Below are 22,579 nucleotides of genomic sequence, written 5' to 3' on the forward strand. Positions count from 1 at the left end.
TCAATCAGCCACCTGAATTACTTGGGGAGGCTGGAGGCATCACTATTTCCAGAAGCAATAGTGCCAAGTCAACAGGAAGATTACAAGCATTCTGAGTCAAGTTCTCAGACTGTGGCCTTCAGATTTTCTTGAAAGCTGCTTATAAAAGGAGGACTGAGTGAAGCTTTGATATTTATGTCAAGTCACAACTAAGGGGCAGGTTTGCAGAATCAATTGTGTAGCTTTATACTTACTGCACATTTACCACATATGTCCTTTATTACACAGTGGAAAACCATTAAATGCACAGTAGTTTTGCCAAGTGGCATTATGCATTTAACAGCTTTATTCGTTTAACAGCTCCAACTCTCATTATATTTTGCCATGTGGTACACGGGATTTTATGCATTTAACAGTTTAAGAAAGCTCTATGGTATTTTCTTTTCATGTATTTCATACTATGGTTGGACATTATATCTTAGCAAACTGTATTTCAATGACTTCATTGTGAGAGAAAGAATAATCTGGAAAGATTACTACATCGAAATTGAAATGGGAAACCAATATTTCAATCCTCTTCGAAATTGCTGGATATTCTACTGCTCTCCCTTTATTAACATCTGAAAAATAACTTAAGTCAGGTTACTGCAAAACCACAGGAAAAAAGGCTATTCCCAAAACCATATAATTAGTATAAATATAGCATCTGACTATCATTTTAAAAACTTAATTTTCATTAAAAACCACCTTGCTTAATACAATATTCAGTAACTTCCTTCCTTTATAGCACACAACAGAAGATTTGTTAGGGAGATGGTGGACCACTTTACCATTTACATATGTAGGGACGAAAACATTTGTCATGCAAGGCCACAGAGGAAATCAAGCTCAGAATCAAAGGACTCTCAAAATTAAGCTTTAACTAACTTTTGTTTCCTCTACCCTGCATTTGGGTAATTGTTCAACCCAGGGATAAATAAGTAGGCGCCTCAACCTAACCCATTCTAGGATAGGGCGGTAGTTGTCCCTTTAAATGAATTGAAACAGAGTAGATCCCATCAACTGTTTCTGCTTTCAGAAATAAAAAACCTAAGCATCTGTCTACCCTTTTCCCTGGAGCATTCCATTCCCCACAATCCCAGCACTCTGAAAAATTGTACTGGATAAGCGTCTATGTTTTTCTGTTAAAGATTTTAGCACTCACTCTGCACTCCCCGATGTGTGTTTTCTCCTGGAAAAACAACTGTATTCTGTACATAAAAGAAACACCTGACATTGCAAGGTGTCCCTGGGGCTGAGGAAAAGCAGTTATTATAACAAAGTCATCCATTTCCCTGGTGGGAATAAGAGAGGTGATGAGACCTGGCTAAAACTTGGTCTCAGGAAGATGCTGTTTTGAACACACTAAGTTTTGCTCAAATACCAAAAAGAAAGAAAGAAAGAAAGGATACACAGCAATATTCAGAATTAGGAGGGAAACCATTCAAGGCTGATTCCTTTTGAAAAAACAATTCTTTAAAAGAAAAAAAAACTGGGTTTTGACTTAGTCTCTATTTTGAACTCTGATGGGAACAAAAGCAAACCATAGAGCAAAATGCAGAACACGACAGGTTCTGTAGGGATTATTATTATTGTTGTTATTATTATTATAGGAACAGATGTATTTTTATTGGTGGGAGGAGGAGAACAGCCCTCGCTTTTGCTCTTTTAAAAACCACTCACCTGACTTTTATTTGCAGCCACTTTGGCAAACAGGGCTTGAGACACCTTGGCCCTTTTCATCTCCTGTTGGATCTCGTCATAAATGGCAGCTGTGATGTTGACGTTGGCGCCGTCCACCTTAATGGGGAGGTCTGTTGTCGGTGTCGAGGTTTTGGCCTACCAAGAGACCATGAAAATAATAATTTAAAAAGTGCTGCATTCAGCCCAGCCATCTGTGCAGAAATTATCAAAGGATTTCAGTCAGCTGATGCCAAACTGCATTAGCTACAGAGGGACACTTCCTGTCCATTATTCTAATCAGGTTAATTGTGATTGGAAATAATTGCAGTGCATTCCTATAGGACATGCAGAGTCCTGTCAACCTTGTTCTTTTCCTCACAGTAGCTGAGACAGTTCACAGGTACGATGGCTACTCTGGGCACCAAACTCAAGCGATCACCTACCTGCAACACAAGCATGCAGAACACACACACAGTTACCTTTTTCTTTCTGAAAATAGTACACCTTGGAGGAAGAGCCAATTCTTCCAGAAAAAATGAGTAAATGGGTAGAGGTCTCTAAATAATAAATTATTACTCAATTTAATGCACTCCCCTGAGTCTCTCTCATTCTTTATTAAAGCTTTACGTATGTCATTCGAGTATGTATGGCTTCCCACCATTATCATCATTATGCTACCCAGACAGTCACCTAATTTCACCTAGGAAATCAGTGGAAATGAAACAAAATTTCATTTCATAAAACGAGGCTTCAGAATGCCTCTGAAGTGCCGTCTTCATTTTCTTAAACTCATATTGTGGTTTTATGTAGTCTGCCGTGCTCGTTTCAATTGAATGATTTCCCATCAGTTTCAGAGACAAATGAAGGACAATATAGAAGGTGTCTGTACTTCCTGAGGTTAGGATAACCCTAAAACGCTTGAATCTACTTGATCCAAAAGACTGCAGAGCATTTGCTCTGGTGTGTAAGGAGAGGGTGCTGGGCAGCCTTCTCAGAACCCAGGGCAACAGGACAAAGGGAAAAGTCTGCCCCAACCGTTGCATTCCTGAGCATGGCCAGCTGATTTGGTCTAAAGTGGATTGTTTTCTCTTTTCATCCCCACCCGCCCTAGAATCCTAAACCACTATGTTCCCTTTGTGGATGTCCTGAGCTGTTGTTCCCCTGCTGGATTGACAGTATGCAGGTTTGGAGAAAGACATGGCATGCAGGGTGGACACCATGGGGTCATTCTCAACAGTGTCTTGAAGCCGGAGTTATGTCCTAAGTTTCCAGGAAGGCTCTGATTCCTAAGAGCGCTCAGTGACCTTTGCCATTCTCCTTTGAATTCCCTGTCTCATACTATTTTCTAATTACTGCAAAGTAATAATAAGAATAATTGATGTAGTACTTTTTACGTGCCAGGCACTCCAAAAAGTGCTTTTTGGTTGTTGTTATCACATTTTATTCTTTTAAGAACACAGTGAGTTAGACATTATTATTTTCACTTTACAGATGAAGACAACTGAAAATAAAAGAGGATACTTCACTTGCTGGCAGCAAGGGAAACAGCAGCAAGTGAAATAACCATGATCTGAACTCAAGTCTCTCAGGCTCCACAGCACAGGCTCAGGAATCACTGTGCTACTCTGCCTCCAAAACCTCCAATTCGTACTGGTGCTGTTTTTACATGTTTCTTCTTGCCCTCAAGTTTGAGCTATTCCCTCAATAGTCCAATCCTCTCTCATCTTTTTCAAGAAAACTCCCTTTTCTTCTTAAAACTTCTAATTAACGTTCAGTGCTTTTCCTGTTAAGTGCATATTTTAGCATACCATTTCTGCCTTTCTCAACGCAGGTTTCTTATTAGCCTCACTGACTAATCTCACCTGACTGGTCAAATCTTCTCTAGAACACTGAGGGCTAAAGTCAAAGCACTGAAATATATGGTTAGGGGCCCAGCCTTGGAATCAGAATAACCAGAGTTCAAATTCTAGCTCTATCACTCAGCCGTGTGACCTTACACAAGGTATTTAACCCATCTAAACCTCAGTATCCTCATCTAAAATGTAAACCTCATGTAAAATGAGAACAACAGTGCAAAATGGTGAGGATCCAATTCATGCAAAATGTTTGCAATATCTGATACAATAAGTGCTCAATAAATGATTATTCTTATACTTGTACTGTTGTTTTGTTATTTTTAGGTACATTGAGGAATACTGGCCAATTGAAGGTTATGAGAAGAGGCTCTTGAGGTTGAATTTGAAACTTGAAAAGTCTTCAATTTGTTTTAAACTGATAACAAAGTACTGACAGGATCTGGAAACTAATCTCCACGGACCTATGCAAGGTTCTGTGTGTGTGTGCCCGGCATTGCTGGCTCCAACTCAAAGGCTGAATCAGTGGGTACCCCTCTGACATTTATTTGCACAATGAAAGACTTACAGTACTGTGCATCTTTGCTACTGAGATAGTTCTGTAAAGAATTTTGGATAAGTAGGTAATCATGAAATATTTTAAAAGTCTTCAGTAACTTTCTCAATGTTTAACCAACAGAAAAAGAAGAATGTTCCAGACAATGTAAAAATGTCAGTGCCATGACTGTATTCTCAAAACTATTTTGAGAAAAACATTTTACATTTATTTTCAGAAATCTCAAAACTGTGAAATTAAACGTTCAATTTCCCTGGTATACTTGTCCCTAAAGGGCACCTTTATCTAGGAATTTTCTAGACAGGATTTTTTGCTGTTTAAAAAAGCAAAGTCAGGGTCCTGAGTCAGGGTCCTGACCTTAACTGTGTGGTGTTGTAAGTTGGTCTGGCTCTGAAAGCTACCAGGTCTTTGAAAAGATGCCTAAGATATAATCTTGTTGGAAAAATATTACGAAGGAGTGGAAAACAAAACACACAGACCTGTGTGATTTTCTAACAAGGAGGAGTGATTTTCTGAGAAAACTTGCCCAATTAAATGGCCATGAAGCATGGCTGGATTCTCCTGTAATGATTCAATGGGCTTCAAAAGTGGCAAAAATGTTGGTGAATTTAATAGAAGTAAATATTAGTGCAAATTAACAACTTGTCCAACTCAATAGCTCAACATGTATGCCCCAAAATTTTTAAAAAATAAAGATAAAAAAGCTTGGTTACAGTGGTCCACAGTAAGCAGTCAAGAGACTTATTTTTGGTTTAACAGTAACTAAAATTCATAATTCACTAAACACTAAAGTCTAAGTATCACAGTTTGGCAGTGCATGATAGAAAATTATCTTCAGTTAAAAAATCTATTGCAGAGTGCAAAATATAAAAAGAGTTAAGATGTGTGAAAAAATGGATATACTTGAAAAAGCTCAAATATTTCTATTAGAAGATTCTGCTTAATCAGTTCCTTAGAACTTAACAGAAAACAAACTCCTAAACCCAAAACTATAGTATCTAAGCAAAAAAAAAAAAAAAAAAACCTTTATTTTCAAAGTACCCATTTTTCTGATTTGTACAAATGTGTACCTGTTAAATATTTTTTTGAAAACTATCACTCAAGAAGGAACCTGCAACCATGCTAGCAACAGTAAATGGGGTGGCTTTACCATAAATCCGTTGATTAGTAAAAGTTTAGGGGAAGTAGGGAGGAGGCTAAAAATAAGTGGGCTCAGATCTGAATTGGAAATGACTCTTGGCTGACTTGAGACCTTGACCCTTCAGTTAAAATCTTTAAATCACACAACATTACTAGATGTATGCATCTGCAGGAGGACCTGAGAACAGAATGCTTTTAAAGTACGAAGAAAGGAGGGATGGAAAGCTGAGTCAGGGTCCTGCGGACATCACTGTAGGAAGGAAAATAATTAAGGCCTACATTTCCACTACCATTTTCTAAGGGATCACTGAATGAGCTCCCAGTCATTCGGATCTAGCCGCTGCCTTGGCATGCTTCCATCACACACAGGTTCCTCCCTGATTTTGTCTCTTTCAGATTGCATCAAGCAGAACTTGGACTACGCTAGCTGTCCCCTGCCCCCATCCAAATAAATACACAATTGAAGGAAAAGCAATGCTTCGCAAACTCAGCTTCAATACAAATCCGCTAGCCCCTTCTTTGATAACCAAACAGCTGTATGTAGACATCTAGTGCTTACCCTTCCACCCACTGCTGCCCTCCTGCCACATGTGGAAGAATGGGACTTTCTTAAAGGGACAGAAATGGCATGGATGATATAGAAAAAGATAACCACTAGCATATGGTCAGAGGTTCATATCTTCTGACCCACATGTTCAGTGGATTAAAAAGTCTTGGAATTATGTCTCTTAGTTTTTGAGGGAAAACACAGTAGCAGTGAAGGCAAGATATCTCCAAGGCTAAGAGTGAAAAGTCAGTGGAGCGAATATCTCACCTGAGGGGTTCGGGAGGAGCTGGGACTGCTGGAGGCCGATGAGACCATGCTCACATTGGGGTTCATGCTCCGCTCTCTCTCATCCTGGTATATGCGGTCCCGCTCCACTTCCGGCAGATTGAGGAAATTCTGCATAGCCCTCAGGTTTACTAAAAGAGACTGAGATGCTGTCCGAGGGTCTTCTTCCTTACGCAGAATCTCAGACAACAATCCCTGATTAAATGGAAAAAAAAAAAAAGTAGGCCAAGTTATATTTGCAGGTATGCATGTGTGGTTTCCGTATTGCGCCCCTCTTCCCCTTTAACTGTTTGGTGTAACCAGCTGGCTGTGATGTCAAGAACCTCAGTCTAATTCCTGCGGGTTCTCCAGCAGGAAGATTTGGTGGGAACGTGCTTGCTCTCTGGGGGCTGTGCCTTATTTTGGGACATTCTATTCTGACACTTTATCATCACTGTAATAATCATCAGTGTACAGAGATGCCAGCTAGCAAGGTAGGCGCTCAGAAGAATTGTGAAACTGCAATTACCACCAGGTGCCTCCTACAAGTATTTCAGGAACTGTTAGAACTCTCTCTGCTTGAAACTGGGAACACTTGGCAGTCCTGCTCAGCTTTACAAATCTGCCAAGTTTGGTAAATTTAGTTCCGACATTTAAACAGCATGGGAGATTTACATCGACTTAAAAAAAAAAGTTTGGCTGAATTTCTGTGTGACCGGACACTGTTTTCAATATAGATGTTTCTTATGGCAAGAAGAAAAAAAAAAGACACAAAGCAAATGGCTATAACTTGGCCTCTATTAACTTCCCAATCCACACACATAATAGGTTTCCTTGCATATGTACCAGAGGGCACCCAAACCTTTTTATGAGATGCCCTCATGGGGACGCTCCAAGCCCACCATTAAAGCAGCGGAAGTAGAGTCACATCCGGTAACAGGCCACAGCGCACCTCAGAGAATGCCATGATAGGCTCAGATACTTTCTGACTGTGTGACCCATCCAAATAGAATGCTTTACATAAAAAACTGGTGTTTTCATGTGCTGCTCTGCTGACAGAGAACTCACAAAGAAAAGAAAAATGTTGACAAGTCTAAAGAAAAGTAGTACAGATGCAAAAAAAAGGCTAGAGACCTGAGTCAGAACACGGCAGTACTTGGGGCAGAAGCAGATCCATTTCCATTCTGCGCACTTGTTGGATTATCACACAGAGGCATCACTTTACATGCCCAGCTAACATCCCTTCTCAGGGCAGTATGAGATCAGGGCCTAGGATTATCTCCCAGAAAAAGCTAAGATGTTAACCTCTGTATCTTACAACAGATGGGGATAACCCCAAATCGTAAAAGTAGATGCCAAAGGCATTTCCACTTAGGGGATATTAATGCAAAGAAACACTATCAGATTTGTAATAGATGGCTACATAGGCCGTCTTTGGCCAACAGGCCAATAGGCATTGGAGACCAAAGAAATATACCATCTCTAGTTGGCCAAAAATCCTCAGGATAAGGTAGGCGGTTTTAAAAAATAATGCATTATAATATAGTGAAGCAAATGTCACTTACAGGAATGTGTATCACACTGTTATCGGCTTCCGGGAGTAATCACCACTCAAAACATCATGTAAGACAATTTTACTATAAGGAACCTACAAGAGGCATGCCATCTGATAGCTCTTGCCCGTTTGGTTGTCATTACTTTGATTAGAGAAGTCTTTCCAAATGAGACTATAATATGCCATACAATGAAGCTAGAAAAAAATGTTAACGAGTGTGTGTCTGTGTGCGTGAGTGCCCAAGGAAAGGTCAAGGTAGGGCATGTATATAAAACTACCCTACTGCTGAAATGATTCTAAGAAAATCTTGATTTCTTGTCATGCTTTCAGAAAGAAGCAACAAGTGAGACACTTGTCTTCCAGAAAATGTTATACAATCTAAGTATTAATTTTCTTTCTGAAATTAAAAGTCAGCTCTGCCTTAAGTTATCCTACTTTCCACTTGGACTGAGCAACCTGAAATATTAATAACAAATTTGTTTCTAAGACATAATTCTCCAAATTAATGTGTGCAGAAGCAAGAGGGATGTGAATTTAAAATCAATACCAATTTCCTATATATACGATGGAATACTACACAGCCATAAAAAAGAATGAAATAATGCCATTTGCAGCAACATGGATAGACCTAGAGATTGTCATACTAAGTGAAGTAAGTCTGACAGAGAAAGACAAATACCATATGATGTCACTTATATGTAGAATCTAAAATATGATACAAATGAACTTATTCACAAAACAGAAACAGACTCACAGACATAGAAAACAAACTTATGGTTATCAAAGGGGAAAGGGCAGGGGAGGAAATTTGGGATTAGCAGATACAAACTACTATATATAAAACAGATAAACAACAAGGTCTTACTGTACAGCACAGGGAACTATATTCAATAGCTTGTAATAAACCATAATGGAAAAGAATATGAAATATATATATATATATGTATCTGAATCATTTTGCTGTATACCAGAAACTAACATGACATTGTAAATCAACTATACTTCAATAAAATTTAAAAATTAAAATTAAATAAAAAATTAAAGCATAAAAGACGATCAATACCAATTTCCATTACTAATAAGATACTAAGATTGATATTTTCTGAGCTTTCTTTAACAATGAACTTTGCACATGAAGGACAAGTTGGTACCCACTCTCCTTCTCTCTGTCTTTTTCTCTCTCTCATAAGTAACTTTAGCATTTTACTAAATGTCAGACTACCAAATTTGGAAAAGTTTTAGGATCTACATGGATATATTCTTTATGCTGGTTATATGATTATACTTAAGATCTCTCAAAGGCAAAGTCTGTAAACTCTTTCTTCCGTGAAATTCTTTACACAAATTGTGGAGGACACTATGGCAAAAATCTTCCACACAAAATATTGAAAAAACAAAAAATATTGTTCTAATGGACAAACTTCAGAATTGTAAGTCTGTTTATTCCTAATCAATAGAAAACAAAATCACTCCTAAGGATAGAGTTCTTTTATTTATTTTTTGTTCAGCTTGGTTTACCTTTTTTTCCCACACTGAAATTGTGGAGTTCCTTCCCCTGCATTTTTTACATGTTGGACAACCTTACAGGGAAATGAATCCATCTCTAAGAAGAATCAAGACAAAGCATCTTGTAAATGACTGTTCATCAGCATCACTTCTGAAGTGAATGAGACACAATATTTGTATTTTAAGGGGTTGGTGGACTATACTGTTGCCTCTGTTTTATTCGCCTAATTGAAGATAAAGTCTCAAACCAACAAGGTGGCCACTGCTGCCCTGGAGAATGAGAACACTGTTCTAAAGTATTTACTTAAAGTCTCATCTGTGTAACCCTGGTCCCAAAGCAGATTCTTTTTACCTCAGACATTTTCAATAACAAGTGGCTAACTGGTGGGCACAAGAAGAGTTTTAGTTGTTTTGTTGAGACTTCTTCATTTTGGTTATGTGCTTTTAACGACTTAAGCAGGGATTTTTAAAAACATAGTCAAAATTCTGCGGGCACGTAAATGTAAAGCACGTTTTATTTAGTTAGTTTAAAATCATCATAGGGGAAACAGATCGGAAGAAAATGTACGGCATAACTTAAGTATACCACAAATCACCCCATCTAATTATCAAGATAAGTAAATGTTTATCATATTGAAACTGTCTTGACTAGAACATAAATTAATAATTTATCTTGCATAAATATTTCTAAAGCCCTTGCTACTATGTTGTCTGGCATTTAATTATCAACCAGCCAGGCAGGAGGCGTCACTTGGACATTCCCATTATGCAGCCTGAGATATAGAGAACCTGGCATGGCACCCGGGCACTGAAAAAAAGATGTACTTTTATGAAGAGAAAGGTCATGAATATTGAGAATGTGAAAATTGAGGGAAATTAATAAATTAACCAGGATATCGCTTATTAAAATTTCATATCAGTAATCTTATTAAAACACATTGCAAGTATTCAGTAAAGTGGTCATTAAGTGTTTTCCTCATCATAGGCAACAGAGCCTTCTCAAGGGAGAGATTATAAACAATTCTCTCCATGGTGTTAACTGAGGTTGTGTAAGACCAGCAAACGTGTTGACTGAAAAGGAGGAGAACAAACCTCTGCACAGGGTAGAAAGGCACCTCCTACCAGAGCTCTTGGGTTACAGGTCACTGAAAAAAGAAGGGAGTTGGGCAAAAAGAGCCTCAAATTGGCCTTCTCCCCAGTCTTTTAATGGAGGATTTTGTAAGCTCCATATTATTTCCAGCACCAGCAAAGAATACATGAGGTTGGCAGAAAACTTCAATAAAAGCAAAATAATTCAAAGCACAAAACAAGAGATAATATAATGCCATCTAGCTTCATTGCTAATACAGGCTCTCTCTACAGACAAAACAAAGAACTGGGGCTGGGAATTCCCTGGTGGTCCAGGGGCAAGGACTTGACTCTTTCATTGCTGAGGGTGCAGGTTCAAGCCCTGATGGGAGAACTAAGATCCCACAAGCCACGTGATGTGGCAAAAAAAAGAAGAAGTAGGACTGATTTTTTAAATAAAAACTTGCTATGCTTATTATTACTAGTATTTTAATAATATTTGTGACGTCTTAAATGACCTTAGAGTTTCTGAATCTGCAATTTCTGTTGAAGAGCTTTCTTATTTGAAGAGCTTTTCTTTTTATTATGATTTTCATATTCCTTCAACAATTTATATAGTTTGCTCCAAATCGTTAGTGTGCAAAATACATGCTGATACTCAGAAATATTTGGGAAACATTACCATGACTGGCTCTATAAAATTTACTTCCAAGTTTCTGTACTAGCCCTTGAGGCTTCATCTGGGACGGGTGAGAAACTGCCTTTGATGGGCCCTTAAATCCTTTAAGAGAACAAGAAGAGAACCCAAGCCTGGGCCAGGAATCTGAGCCTGAGCCCATCAGACCTCCCAGGTCACTCCAGGAGAGGTCACTGAAGATCATCACTGACTAGATTTTAACAGATATCTCTTCTTCATACTTCCTAGACATTTGTAATTCTCTACGATTAGGTTATATCTCCCATTGATTATCTATAGAACCCCCAAATTCAATATGCCTATTGCCAAAAAATGACAGATCAGTCTAGTAATTCACTCCCTATTTACAACTTGGTTCAAAGCTCATAAAAGAATGGAAAGATTAATAAGACATAGATTCTGCTGCCAAGGAGTTTACTATACAATGGTTTACAGAAGCACAATGTGAAAGATAAGTGTCATAAATTTCATACAGAACTAGTACCATCTCAGTTCAAAAGAGGGTGAAAGTATTGCCATCGCAAGACTCAGGGAAAACGTTTTGGAAGAGGTGGTATTTAACTTGGCGGGGATTCAAAATGTACATTATGCATAGACATAGAGATAGTGATGAGACCAGGCAAAGGGAGAGGGCAAATGAGGGATTGGATAGTATTAGAACACTTGAAGAAAAAGAAAGAGCATGACTAATCCAGAATACCAAGAGAAGTTTCTGTTTCCTTAAAAGCTTAAAAAAAAAAAAAAAAGTGCAAAAACTGATAAAGTGGTAGAAGACTTTTTGAAGTGAAAATAATATAGTCCACATTAATATAATTCAGAACTACTGGAGTATACACAAACTAACCAGCAAACACTACCCCCAAAATGAAGTGATATTAATCTGTTCAGCCTTTTTGTCACCTGCAACAAATTAGGCTTTCAATATGCAAAACATCTTCCTTCCAGGAAAACAAATGATCATGATTCCATTTAATTGTAATTTAATGAGGCATAATTTACTTTTTAAAGTGATATACACCAGGTGTGTATTGAAAAAACTGGCCCAGCCAAACCCCAGTGCTATGCTTTGGAAAAAGCTTCAAACTAGCCGGAGACTATTTTCATTTCTGTAAATTATATTTCTGTTCACATATTTATTCTAACATAAACTTTTGAAGTTAACCTCCGAAATACTCATATATCATATAACATACATAGCATATCATAGTTTGAAAGTGTTAGGTTACAACCCAAACAAAGATAGATATTAGAATGTCATATAAATCCCAAAGAAAGCTTATATGTACTACTGATTGCAATGCCAAAGGGGAAAATATATGCTTGCCACTTCTACAGAATCATTTGGACTGGTTATTTTAGAGAAAATTAGCTCTATTCCTTTATAATGTATTTTAATTATTAATTGTTGGATGTATCAATAATAAAGTATATAAGCTTTTAAAATGAAAGTCCTTTTCAGAAATCAAGTTACATCTCTTTAAGGGTGTATGGGTTGAAACATATTTACTTTGTAGTAGTGAGTCTGAAAATATATTTTAGTTCATTATTTGCTTAAAACAAATGATGTCCTAACCAATCAAGTTTCAAAGGCACATATACCCCCATTTTACAGATTAAAATTACAGAGGGTCAGAGGTGGAAGAGGCCCTGGCACCCATATGGGCTAACCCCACATCCTGCCACTGAACATGACCTGTCTATCACATAGTTCCCTCTGAAGGTACTCTTCACGTTTCACCACCCCTTTTCCATGCTTATTGGTTAGCCTTAACTTCATACAATTCTGAAATGTCTGGTTCCAGCTGACGTGAGAGCCAAAAAGTGGTATCCTCTGATGAAAACCAGGTGATACCAAATTCTTAGCCTAATTGTACAAAGTGAACTCTTCAGTTTCGGTGGTTAATGCACAGTTAGTTGAAGCTGTGAACTGAGCTCTTGGCTGGACAGAGTATTGACATCCTACCACCTGAAAGCTGACCTAACGAAATCAGTTCTCTCCTAACCTCCAGTCTCATTTCCTTCTAGACGTTCCTGAGAGGCATGTTCTCCTCTGCTCACAAATATAAATAGGTTTCCCTGGGTCCCATATTCATAATCTACAACCCCACTACAAAGCCGACTACTGAAATTCATTTGTGTTATGCTAAAAAATACTCACCTCCCCCATCACCCCCTAGAGTACTGCTCAGCCATGAGGCCAGAGTACTCAGTCTGATTTGAATAAAAGGTATACAGGGCACAACAATGACAATTTGATTTTTATTATTAAAAATGATGTGTTAAATCCTCAAAGAAAATGTTGTTATTGCATTAGTTTAATAAAAACCTCTCTTTTACTATAATATTTCTTTATTAGAAAAGACAGCCTATGCATATAGCACTTTTGTACCATGGGGGTAGATAGAATTGAGCATCTAAAGGGAATTAATGTACTCTGCAAATATAAATGCATATACAAAAGTAACATGTGCAGACATGTTGCTGTAGAGATGTATTCTGTAATGCACTAAAAGACTATGTATATATCTGTATATGTATATACACTGCAGTTGGCAATACTTTCTCCCTCCTTTGAAGGGAGATGGCACTAGTTCTATTTCACATTTATGACACTTATCATCTTTACATTGTGTAACTATAAAACCTCTTTCTCCCATCATACAGTAAACACCTTGGGAGGAGAATCTGTACATTTTGTGCTTAGTGGTTAGTTGGGGATATACAGGAATATAGAGCCCTAAGAAAGCATCAAATGCATATTTCTCATTTTTCTGAAAGTGGGAGTCCCATCTTTGCTAAACAGTCAGCAGCAGGCCCTGATGGACCACATGTTAAAAGCCTAACTCACAATAACTCAAGATCTTCTCATACAACCTATTGAAAACGATAAGATAATAAATACCGAAATTTTGTGCCATGCAAACTCCACTTTAGAACAAATATTCCATGCACCCCAAACCTACAGTTTATTAAATGAAACACTTCCCTCACAGACAGGTTTCTTTCTAGTATATATAATAAAACTTCGCTTGTGCCATCTGACACATCAGAATACTGTAAGCATGCAAAACAAAGTTAGTAGGTGCAACAGAGCATTCTTGAAAACAAAGCAGTCTGTGCTTTCTTAACTGCAATCCCCTTGTCCAAGCCACGCTTGAGCATGTACCGTGGAGGAACTTAGCCAAAACCAGATTCCTGGCAACTTTACTACTTTTTACCTACCTAATCTATACAACGATAGATGCAATTAAATAAAGAGTCCTGTCTCATTTTCTTCCTTCCCTCCTTATCTCTAGGAAGTCTTAGGTACTGGAATGGGGGATGGTGCACAATCTAAGTCAGAATTTTCTAAACACATTAGCACCAAAAGGCAAAAGCAAATACAGAACTGAACAGGTTCCTTTTGGAAACATTTACCAGTGGTGTTCTCAGCTCTGGGCACATACATGGTTTCTACTAACACCTCAAGTACCTGGCACCATGACTATTGAATTCACAAAGTACTGGGCCCTGGTTATTCCTAGTTTCCATGAGTATTCTGCAAAACAACTGTTGGCAAACTTCCAAAAAATTTACTAGCTTTGGCTACTTTGTCAAAACATTGGCAAAAATAGTACTTTCAAAAACAAAACAAAACAAAAACATACATTTAGTGCATATTTATATCTCAAATGTATCAAATGCATTCAGATATAAGAAGAAAAGCAGTCTATTAACATATGAGTTGACTCTGTCCTGAAATAATTATAAAACATGATTTTTTCTTGCTGAACATTTTCTGCCTTAGCTTCAATCACCTCCAGGGTCAAAAGCATCTGTTCTTACACAGTACATGCAACATATTACATATTATCATACCACAATGGGATTACTGGTTTAAAAGTCTGTTTATTCCTCATACCTCCTTGAAGGAGGGACTGTGTCTTTCTGCTCTATGATAACAGAAATGATTGAGAAAAAAGGGGATATGAGTATGAGTTCTGAAGTTAGAATTGCTGGGTTCAAAACTGGGCTTCAACTGGACAAGGATTAATTAATCTCCTTATGGCACAGTTTCCTCACCTGTAAAAATGAGATAATAATTGTACTTCCCTCATAGGATTCCCTAGAGAGCTTACAACTGTATCCTATATGTGTTAAATGTTCAATAACCGTTAGCCCTCATTATAACTCCAGCATAGTCTCTGAATGCTTAATAATTATTTGTTAAATGAATGGATAAAGACAGAACTAACATCAAAGTACATTTCTTATTTTAAATTTGCAACTTCAAATGTTCAAGGCCCTCCACTTATATTTTGCTAGATGTCTTCCCATACAGAACACAGAAAATATTTAAAAGAAAATTTTTTAGGAAGTAGAATAATTAAAATTATTTGGGATAGAGAAGAATGTAAAAAAAAAATTAATAAATTATCTAAAGTGAAATGAGCATACGGACATTCAGGACAGCACTAAACTAAGATATTCATTTATACTTCAAGGAAGTAAAACCACTTTCCTTCCTTAAGTAACTTTTAAAATCAGCCTTAATCTGCATCATTGTTGAAGCATGGGTCACAATTATTAGTGGATGATAAAATTAATTTAGCATACCATAACTAGTTTTTATAACAAAATGCAATTAAATAGATTAAAAATTACCACAGTGCTTCATACATGTATTGTTTCATGAAGGCTTTTTTCTTCTTTCATGAATAAATATACAGATAGATAAAGATATAGTTGGAAATGAGATAGAACTCAAAACAGACAGACATACATATGTGAACAAATGCGTGAGTGTGTCTTTGTGTACTAGCTCATGATGTAAAAATTATTTCTTACTGGGTGTTGTAGTCAGAGAAATTTGAAAGTAAATACTGTTGTCTACAGGAATAATTTTAGGCACAAAACTGGCAGATAGAATTTAAACAACCTTGTAATTTCCAATTGACTTCAAAGTGATTCAGTTATATTTTTCTCACAGAATTTTTGGCCTTTAAAATTAATTCACTTTATTTGAACAAACATGCACTTAACCCCAGGCCAAATGGTCATCATTTCAATCAATGGCAAAAAAAGGAACCATTTATGTATTTTTTAAAGTTACTTTGAATAAGCAAAGGTGAAAAGCATATAAATAATGGAATCTAAAACTAGTGTTTCCTTATATTTCTTCTATAAAAATTCTACTTTAATTATAAACAGCACCCAGGACTTGGAGAAACTAGATAAATAATAAAACTAGGCTTTCCACTAAAAGTGCAGGTCTCTACTGAGACACACTCACTAGAAGTGAAATACCTTATTTAGGACAGAGACCCCCTCATCTGTGTGAAACGAGTCAATCACTCCTTGTTAGAGAATAGTGACAAAAACTTATAAAACCATCATCAAAAGGCAGTCTTTTTGAGTAAAGTAGAAAAACCTGAATTTTCTATAATAGTTCAGCAACTAATTTTTTTTTTTTTTTTTTTTTTTGGCCAGTACGCGGGCCTCTCACTGTTGGGGCCTTTCCCATTGCGGAGCACAGGCTCCAGACGCACAGGCTTAGCAGCCATGGCTCACGGGCCCAGCCGCTCCGCGGCATGTGGGATCTTCCCGGACCAGGGCACGAACCCATGTCCCCTGCATCGGCAGGCGGACTCTCAACCACTGCACCACCAGGGAAGCCCAGCAGCAACTAATTTTTAAGGACTTTGCACACTGATCAGGGATGAAAGGAATAGATAGAAGAGTGTGCTGTCATATTTCTTTCCTCTGATTCTTTGGTACGAGTTTTGTGAAGGACGGGGAAAAAGGAGTCTTCATATTTTCTTTTACATAAAATGCTCTATTTCAATTAGATTTAGGAATGGGAATAGGGGTGGTATACGTTTGACAGCTACTGAATCAACATTCTCTTTACCCAGAGCACAAACAGAGACAGCATCTCCCCCATGCTTTTTGGCTGAAATTGCCTAAAAAGTGCTAATTAATGATAGTCTTTATATGTAAGGAGGACTAAATTGAGACCACTATCTAGAGGGCCATCCTTAAGTCACTGAATAACTTTGAGACACTGCTATCCTAGGAGATATTAATATTACTACAATCTTTAAATCTATGAATTCAAGCCAGTGATTCTGAAATGAAAGAGTACCTATTTTATGAAGCTTGCAGGGCCATCTTTTCCTACTTTATTAATTTAACGCTGAAATCAAAAGAGAGTATGTTATTTGCTTCAAAACCCAATAACATGTTCATGCCTGATCTGCAGCATTTCATATTTACAGCTCATCTTTCAGTTGGAGGACTTCCTTTTTCTCACAGGTTTCCTTGTCATTTTATAACCAGCTTACTGGACCATGGAGTCAAGACCCCTGGATTTACATTGTATTCTATTCCTGTATGACTTGCTGAGTGCCTATATCTCTACTGGATATTGAGAAGTAATGACTTGAGACCAGAGGTCAGCTGAGAAAGAATTCTAAATATCTTGGAGGTCAAGTTTTCTACAAATATAAACTGTACATGTAATTAAATCATGCCTACCTTTGGCTAACAATATGTATAAATCAAACACAAAGTTAAAAGAGAAGATCCCCCCAACCCCGAAAAAACTAACTGGTAACACACTAAAAGCTCAGACTTCCAAATATTTTGGTTGCTAAAATTTTCATTTTGTTGCTACACATCTCTTCCTAACTGTGCCACTTCGAAATATGTTTAGTAAGTCCTTAGACATTTTTAACCTTAATGATACGGGTGGGCAAATACTATAAAAACAGTGCCAATAAAGCATAAAAGCAAAGTCCATGTCACTTCACACAAAGACATTTACATTTCTAGCTGTTGACCTTACTGCCAATTTTTCTGATACATAATTCAATTTAATTTTCCAATCTGTTGAAAACATTCTCTGGTTGCTGAGTGACTTCATGAGCTGTATTTATGACCCTGGCCTTAAGTTTTTTCAAATGATGTGGCTTTGATATGTAAACAGCAGATTTTTTGCAAAGTCTCATAAAAAATAAAATGAGGACAGGTCAACCAAATGAGTTCCCAAAGGATTTAAAAAATCCTCTTCTCTATCAGACAAAACCAAGATGAACAGCTTTCTCAAAAAAGGCCTTTGACAAAAGGTTGTAAACTGTGTAACTTTGTGACTTTTTCATCAAACTAAAGAAGGAGCAAGACACCAAATTAGAGGCCTTTCTGTTGCAGAAGAATAACACATTTTGCAAAACACACAGGGGCTTCTACTGAAAACATGTTTCTAAGAATTGGCTCAGGAGAGCTACCTGAGACACAAAATGAACCCGAACTTTCTGAGTTATGGCATAATCTGCTAGAGGAAAAAGAAAAATAACTACACTGTGTAAATAACGAATGTGACAAGTCTCGTTTTCAAACAATACAAACCTCCTAATGCCAATTCTTTGTGTATGGATATTTCCTGACTCCCACCTTCAAGGCAAGGGGCTAGTGGTGCAGACAGGGGCAGAGAATCACACCTCATTTCCCTTTGCTGGCACTCTAATGCTCCCATTCACACGTGGCAGGGCATTCGTTCCGATGGATTTAGCCTAGTTTCGATCAAAGCTTCCTCTACTTCATTTAACAGATTTGCTCAGATGGAAGGTCTCAAAGGAGAAATAATGTTAGTAAATGGGGGATTTCTGAACATATGAATATGTAGGTCATTGGATTTTTAAATAAATTAGAGAATAGTTTATCTATTAAGGAAGATTTATTGTACATATTTCATGAAACCATTCTTATTATAGGTCAGTGGACATCCCCTAACCATTCCTGGGCAATATTAAGCCTTGTAAAATAGTCACAAACCTTTTCATACAGTCATAAGCCTCTGATTGATTTTTTTTTAAGTCCATAAAATGACAGGGGCAAAAGAATGCTTTAGGTTAGGATTCATAATTAAACTGTCAAAATGCAAAGATGTAAACACAGTAAATAGCCAAGCAACTTATTTCATGTCCATAGGACTGATAAGTGAAAGTGTGCCAACACTAAAATAAATCTGGGATAGAAGGAAAAATGAATGTGCAAAAAAATAAAACCTGACAGAGCACTGGTCCTATTACTTCTTGAAATTATCAGCCTAACAGACCCATTTGCATCATTGACAGAGCACTGGCGATTCGGCAGGGCTGAGAAGCAAAGCTACTCTGAAACTCACATAAATCACATAATTCATCTTTGAGACTCAGTAAGGATGGCTTTAAGTCAAGTTTGAAAGATCTCATAGGGCCTCATAGCCAATGTCTGTTTCTGTCTTATTCCTTCTCTCTCTCTCCCCCATCCTTCTAACCAAACCCCCCCCCACACACATTCAATATCCACAAGTAAATCTGGCTAATAACAATATCATCCCACTGAATTCAGGGGACTCAGTTTAAAATAACAATAGTGATAATATTTTCAAGGGAAAGTAGTACAGTAAAAAATTCTATACAATTCTATATAATTTCCTTAGCAACATCTTGCTCATGATTTATGAATACTGATAATATTTTCAAAACAAAGTAGTACAATAAAAACCTCTATACTACTCCCATAATAACATCTTGCCTTAGATTTGTGAAGGTAGTAGGTATAAAATTGAAGATAACTTTTATTCAAACTACTATCCCATGGCATATGCAAAGGCCAATTAGACTAGCAATGACCCTGATCTATAATCTGGGATAAAAAGCACATCCTGAGATAAAGATTTCTGTGCAAGTGATTTATTCAGGAAGTGCTTCTGAGGGAAACTGGTGAAGGAGTGGGAGAAGCAGGTCAGAGAAGGGAGGAGATCCAAACAAAGTCCCAGCCTCAGCCTGATCCTGCAGAGAGCTCTGGAGGGGAAGTCACACTTCAGTGCTGTCCCTACGATGGAGGCAAGGAGCTGGGTTTTCACCCTCCTGCACCTATCAGACATTGGTTAAGAATTTCCAGCTCTCTGAAGAACCTAGGGGCAGGACAGGAATAAAGACACAGACATAGAGAATGGTCTTGAGGACACGGGAAGGGGGAACGGTAAGCTGGGACGAAGTGAGAGAGTGGCATGGACTTATATATACTACCAAATGTAAACTAGATAGCTAGTGGGAAGCAGCCGCATAGCACAGGGAGATCAGCTCAGTGCTTTGTGACCACCTAGAGGGGTGGGAGAGGGAGGGTGGGAGGGAGACGCAAGAGGGAGGAGATATGGCAACATATGTATATGTATAGCTGATTCACTCTGTTATACAGCTGAAACTAACACACCATTGTAAAGAAACCATACTCCAATAAAGATATTAAATATATATATATATGGAAATTGAAAGAAAAAATAATAATACAGGATACAAGAATATCTGAGACTCATGAAAGAACATGATAAAATTGATTAAATCCAGTTTATTCTGAAAAAAAAAAAAGACAAATGCACCCCAATGTTCATTGCAGCACTATTTACAATAGCCAGGTCATGGAAGCAACCTAAATGCCCATGGACAGACAAATGGATAAAGAAGATGTGGTACAGCAATCAGAGAAGAAAAAGAAATAAAAGGAATCCAAATCGTAAAAGAAGAAGTAAAGCTGTCACTGTTTGCAGATGACATGGTACATAGAGAATCCAAAAGATGCTACCAGAAAACTACTAGAGCTAATCAACGAATTTCGTAAAGTAGCAGGATACAAAATTAATGCACAGAAATCTCTTGCATTCCTATACACTAATGATGAAAAATCTTAAAGTGAAATTAAGGAAACACTCCCATTTACCATTGCAACAAAAAGAATAAAATCTCTAGGAATAAACCTACCTAAGGATACAAAAGACCTGTATGCAGAAAATTATAAGACACTGATGAAAAGAATTAAAGATGATACAAATAGATGGAGAGACACACCATGTTCTTGGACTGGATGAATCAACATTGTGAAAATGACTCTACTACACAAAGCAATCTACAGATTCAATGCAATCCCTATCAAACTACCACTGGCATTTTTCACAGAACTAGAACAAAAAAATTCACAATTTGTATGGAAACACAGAAGACCCCGAATAACCAAAGCAATCTTGAGAAAGAAAAACGGAGCTGGAGGAATCAGGCTCCCTGACTTCAGACTATACTACAAAGCTAAAGTAATCAAGACAGTATGGTACTGGCACAAAAACAGAAATATAGATCAATAGAACAGGATAGAAAGCCCAGAGATAAACCCACACACATATGGTCACCTTATCTTTGATAAAGGAGGCAAGAATGTACAATGGAGAAAAGACACCCTCTTCAATAAGTGGTGCTGGGAAAAGTGGACAGCTACATGTAAAAGAATGAAATTAGAACACTCCCTAACACCATACACAAACATAAACTCACAGTGGATTAAAGATCTAAATGTAAGGCCAGACATCATCAAACTCTTAGAGGAAAACATAGGTAGAACACTCTATGATGTAAATCACAGCAAGATCCTTTTTGACCCACCTCCTAGAGAAATGGAAATAAAAACAAAAATAAACAAATGGAATCTAATGAAACTTCAAAGCTTTTTCACAGCAAAGGAAACCATAAACAAGACGAAAAGACAACCCTCAGAATGGGAGAAAATATTTGCAAATGAAGCAACTGACAAAGGATTAATCTCCAAAATTTACAAGCAGCTCATGCAGTTCAATATCAAAAAATAAACAACCCAATCCAAAAATGGGCAGAAGACCTAAATAGACATTTCTCCAAAGAAGATATACAGATTGCCAACAAACACATGAAAGGATGCTCAACATCATTAATCATTAGAGAAATGCAAATCAAAACTACAATGAGATATCATCTCACATCAGTCAGAATGGCCATCATCAAAAAATCTACAAACAATAAATGCTGGAGAGGATGTGGAGAAAAGGGAACCCTCTTGCAATGTTGGTGGGAATGTAAATTGATACAGCCACTATGGAGGTGCCTTAAAAAACTACAAATAGAACTACCATACGACCCAGCAATCCCACTACTGGGCATATACCCTGAGAAAACCATAATTCAAAAAGAGTCATGTACCAAAATGTTCATTGCAGCTCTATTTACAATAGCCAGGACATGGAAGCAACCTAAGTGTCCATCAACAGATGAATGGATAAAGAAGATGTGGCACATATATACAATGGAATATTACTCAGCCATAAAAAGGAACAAAATGGGGTCATTTGTAGAGTCTCTAGGATGGACCTAGAGACTGTCATACAGAGTGAAGTAGAAAGAGAAAAACAAGTATCATATATTAACGTATATATGTGGAATCTAGAAAAATGGTACAAATGATCCGGTTTGCAAGGCAGAAATAGAGACGCAGATGTAGAGAACAAACGTATGGACACCGAGGGGGGAAAGCAGTTCGGTGGGGGGGGATGAATTGGGAGATTGGGATTGACATGTATACACTAATATGTATAAAATAGATAACTAATATGAACCTGCTGTATAAAAAATTAAATTAAATTAAATTTGTAAAAAAGAAGTAAATCATGGGGTGGGACAGTGGGGGGGTGCTGGGGGAGGCGTGAAGCATGGAAAAAAGGGCTGGCTTGTTATCTGCCTCAGCCTCCTCTGGCGTATCACATTACTTTGTGACCACAGGTAACAGAAATGCTTAGAAATGTGTCATAGGATTGCCTGAATATTAATGATCAGGTCAGAAAACATCACATTTATCTTACTCTTATCATAGG

The 22,579-nt window shown here is 37.4% G+C and overlaps 1 protein-coding gene across 4 annotated transcripts in view; it reads right to left on the minus strand.

Moving 5' to 3' along the window:
* SATB2 (SATB homeobox 2) overlaps nt 1-22,579 on the minus strand; it is a 201,623-nt gene that overhangs the window by 52,554 nt on the left and 126,490 nt on the right. For all 4 annotated transcript variants that reach the window (XM_004262884.3, XM_049712309.1, XM_004262883.3 and 1 more), the window contains 2 exons: nt 6,065-6,277; nt 1,702-1,857 (listed from right to left, as the gene is read on the minus strand). In XM_004262884.3, coding sequence (XP_004262932.1) covers nt 1,702-1,857; nt 6,065-6,277 — 369 coding nt within the window. The remainder of the gene's footprint in view (nt 1-1,701; nt 1,858-6,064; nt 6,278-22,579) is intronic.

Source organism: Orcinus orca, chromosome 7 (assembly GCF_937001465.1).
Source record: "Orcinus orca chromosome 7, mOrcOrc1.1, whole genome shotgun sequence".
Lineage (NCBI taxonomy): Eukaryota > Metazoa > Chordata > Mammalia > Artiodactyla > Delphinidae > Orcinus > Orcinus orca.